This window comes from Bactrocera tryoni, chromosome 4 (genome assembly GCF_016617805.1).
Source record: "Bactrocera tryoni isolate S06 chromosome 4, CSIRO_BtryS06_freeze2, whole genome shotgun sequence".
In the NCBI taxonomy this organism is placed as follows: Eukaryota; Metazoa; Arthropoda; class Insecta; order Diptera; family Tephritidae; genus Bactrocera; species Bactrocera tryoni.
The window spans coordinates 59,555,361-59,559,182 of NC_052502.1; the positions used below are offsets into that span (position 1 = coordinate 59,555,361).

Here is a 3,822-nt window from a genome sequence, read left to right on the forward strand (position 1 = left end):
ATTGAGTCGCAGTGGTTCGACTGGAGATTCCCGCCACAAGATGAGTTGCCATTTACGATGCAAGGGATTGATCTCAACCTGTCGAAACTGACCTTCCCGAAAACTGAGTGTCGTTCAATGACACTCCGCTTGTGGCTTTGCAGGACGCATTGAATACCACACGAAATCTAGCTGTTACCGCATGATGGGGTATGTAATAGCATTGCGTCGGGTCGAAGCAATTGTCCTTCACGGGATTCATGTGACCGAGTGCTATGTACGTGATGCATTTGTTGCGAAGTTCAGGGTCGCCAGCTAATTTAATGTTCAAGATGAAAAAACTGACGGCGCGCTGCTTGATATGAATCTCCTAACACTGGAGCATTTAGAAGAAACGAGATTTGTACACTATAGCGTCCACTCGCTGTGCGACGTTCAGTGTCAATGAAAATCCGTTCACAAGAGTCTACCGAGAGTTCGTCGACAACCTGCCAGAACCTCTGCAGTAGTTTATCCAGCTGCTGATCGCCTATACATTTATTGACAGTTAGAGTATGCGTCAAATGACTTGTAGTATTGACCATCGCAGGGCCAAACACAACCCAACCGAGGCGGGTACAGAGCGCGTACGGTTCGTCATGGGGTCCCGCAGCAATCCCATCGGCAATTAAAGCGGGCCAAATATCTGCGCCAATAAGTAGACCAATTTTGGCAGAAGTAGCAAATGTTGGATCGGCAAGCTGGAGTCCAGAAAGGTGATCCCAGGCGGAGGAGTCGACCTTGCATACTGGTGTCATAGTCGTAATCGTTGGTAGGATGTAGACTTCAAATTGCATCGAGAAAGTCTCGTCAATGAGGGATCTCATTCGCACAGATGTGGAACCCTTTGCGTAAATGGCTGCATTGGCGCCTATACTTTCTACTCGGATCTGCCCCGGAGTTCTAAGGAAATTCAGAATTTTAAACATGGATTCACTGAGAAAGCTCACCTGAGATCCGATGTCGCATAATGCACGGCACTCATAAGGCCTCCCATGGCAATCCGAAAGGAGCACCTTAGCCGTCGCAAGTAAAATGGTCCGGTCATCTTGCACAACTAATGACTGGACCTCATCTAATTGTTATTGCTGGCGGGAATACACTTGCGGTCCGGTAGAAGTGTGTCTTGTACCTATACGTTGGCAGAGTAGCGTGTTATGCAAAATATGCTTCGATCATCCTCGCTCGTGCATGCCCTCGCCAGATGGCCATATTCCAGACACCTAAAACACTTTATGAGGTTCGGCCTGCCCTTATTCTGCATACAGTCCATCCAATCTTGATCTTATGGGCGTCAAGCAGCCGTTTTGAGTCCGCTGCGGGAAGGCTGATGACTGTCGTTTGCGTGCCCGCTTACGCCTGTCTCATGGTTTTGATCGCTTTTTCGTCAAAGGGATTTAGCTCTTTGATTTGTGATCATATTGCCACTGCTATGTCTTCTTTAGTGGTTATTTCGTACAAGTCTCGGATCTCCATTGATACTTCGTGGGTTAGAGTTCTTATTTGCGCCTGGTCGCCCAGAACGTTGCATATCTCCTTTTCGTATGCTCCTGTGTTCATCTGTGCCTTCTTCATTTCTAGAAGTATTTCGCCTTTTGCCGTCTTCCGGATCCTCGAGACGTTTTCTCCAAGCTCTTTTAGAGCATCTTCCATTTTCACGGCTCTAAGCATATCGCTGTACGACATGTTACCAGTGCGCGCAATGACAATTGCATCGGGCCTCGGACGTGGAGCAGAAACCGTCTTCTTATTCTTGTTTCGTGTTTTATTTGGTTTCACCTGTGTCCATTCATTTCCCTGTTCCTCTGCCTTCCGTTCTTTTGTAGGAATGTTTCCTTCATTCCTCTTCCACGCAGTGGTCCTCTTTTGGACTTCCTCTTGACTGGCTTTCTTTTTTGGCGGGGTCTTTCGCTGCCCGTCCTCACGGGGCCTTTTTGGAGTTGAATCCACTCCTGTGTGCCTCAAAGGAACATTTCGCCTGGTTGCTTTAATTTTGTTATACTCGCTTTGGGCGCGTTCATGGAGCTTTGTGACAGAAGTTAGCAGATCCCGGATTTGATTGTTGATCGATCGCTGAGGCAGTTTCATTGCTTCCGTTAGCCTCTTGATCGTATCTCCCAATTCAGCCATAATGTCCCCTTCTGGTTGCGTTAGTTCCGCTCGAAGCGTGCTGTCTTGCAGCGCTGGTGGCGACGATCTCGCTCTTTCAGGCCTTTCAGGCCTTTCAACGGTGAGTCCCTGTTTCGATGATCGCATCAATCTTGGTGCGCGTCTAAAGGGATCCGCTCCGACGCAAAAACTACTCGGCGTTCTCCTGGATTGTTCCGCTTCTGGTGTGTTACTGACAGGGCTTTGAGTGCCGCAGCTCATAAAGCAGTCTTGTACACTGCTGCTTTTGATTTTGTTTTCTTTATTTGAAAAATTCTCCATTCGTTTGTTTTTAACATCGCATCGTGTGTAGGGGCGGGCCGAAATAGACAGGAACGGGTGTACCCTCGGAAAACCATGCTCCTACCCCAGTTCCCTGAGGCCTATCCTTCGCTTTACCAGTCCCGGAAAACACGGACGGACCGGCGCTCGCCCGGAGCAACGCAGGCTACTAGCCCTGCGCCCAATGCACACTCCCTGACCAGGGACCGAAGTGGCTGTTTACTGATACACCACGCAGCTGACACCTCGGCAGAGCAGGCTCACATCACCTTTTTCATCCTACCAGCGGAAGACATCGCTGTCAGGATAACCAAGGACTCCCAATACGCCGCGCTGTGTACCGGTCAAGCTGTAATATCAGCCGCATCTAACATGGTGAACAGACGCTGACCAGGAAGCCACCCATTAGGGGTCCGTCGCGCCTGGATTTGATTTATGTCATCATGTCCAAACATGATGAGGGGACACATATTTTTGTGTGGCGGTATCGATTCGCCACAGTCACAGGAGCTTCAGCGGATCTGCTAGCTATTGTGCCGCATCCTTCACTCCTGCCGCTCCTCGTCGGGGATTGCTTATTCGTTTTGACTTATTTCACAACTAACCTGCTACTACAGGCCGTTCGGCTATCCGCGACCTGCCGACCCCCGGTAGCTTAGAGCTTAGCTAGAGCGCCCAAAGTTTGGGTGCGTGCGTCTGTACGCGCCGGGGGACTCGCCTTCAGTGCCGACCGGATCAGTAGCACCGACCACCTAAGCGGTCAATTAAAGCGCTAACGCAGTGGTACTGCCCACACCCCCCGCCAATTAACTAGAACAGGTTACTCTATTGGCCGCCGGACGGAACGATGTCCCCGTAACGGTCCTGAGTCAACTGATGTGGCCCTGCACCGAATCGATCCGTGGGCTTAAAAACTCGATACTACGACCGCTGGTCGGCCCAAGAAAACGCAGTCCCCAATACTGGTTCAAACACCAGCACCCTTTTTGGACACCCCCTTCATCGGGAACTGTGTTAGGTACTGTGTTCGATGCGTGTGTGTGTGTAGTGGTGTGTGCTGTGAACTGCTGTGTGATGAGATGTTGTGACGTGATGTGATGTGATTTGACGTGATGTGATGTGGGATGTTGCAGAACGCACATACATAAGTCATGTAAACATCCCGGCCCCCCCTAGGCGAATTAATCGGCTAGGAGCCTCTGCAGCTGTTGCAGTGTACTGAGTACAGCGCTCAACCCTGTTGAGCGTCGTTGTTGCTGGCGATGAGCGTGGCGAGGATGTACGGATTATAAATATAAAAGCGAGTTAATTTCGAATTAGCGGAATTTATTTATTATTTTTCGATTAATTTTGCGAGTTATTTTGCGGTTTTTG

General features: G+C 49.7%; 1 protein-coding gene across 1 annotated transcript; it reads right to left on the reverse strand.

Annotated features, from left to right (window-relative positions):
• Positions 1 to 299: 299 nt before the first annotated feature.
• Positions 300 to 1,015, reverse strand: LOC120774623. Its single transcript, XM_040104347.1, has 2 exons — positions 969 to 1,015; positions 300 to 921 (listed from the first exon to the last, which is right to left on the reverse strand). Exons 1-2 carry the CDS (start codon positions 1,013 to 1,015, stop codon positions 300 to 302), a joined length of 669 nt encoding a protein of 222 aa, XP_039960281.1.
• Between the last annotated feature and the right edge of the window lie 2,807 nt (positions 1,016 to 3,822).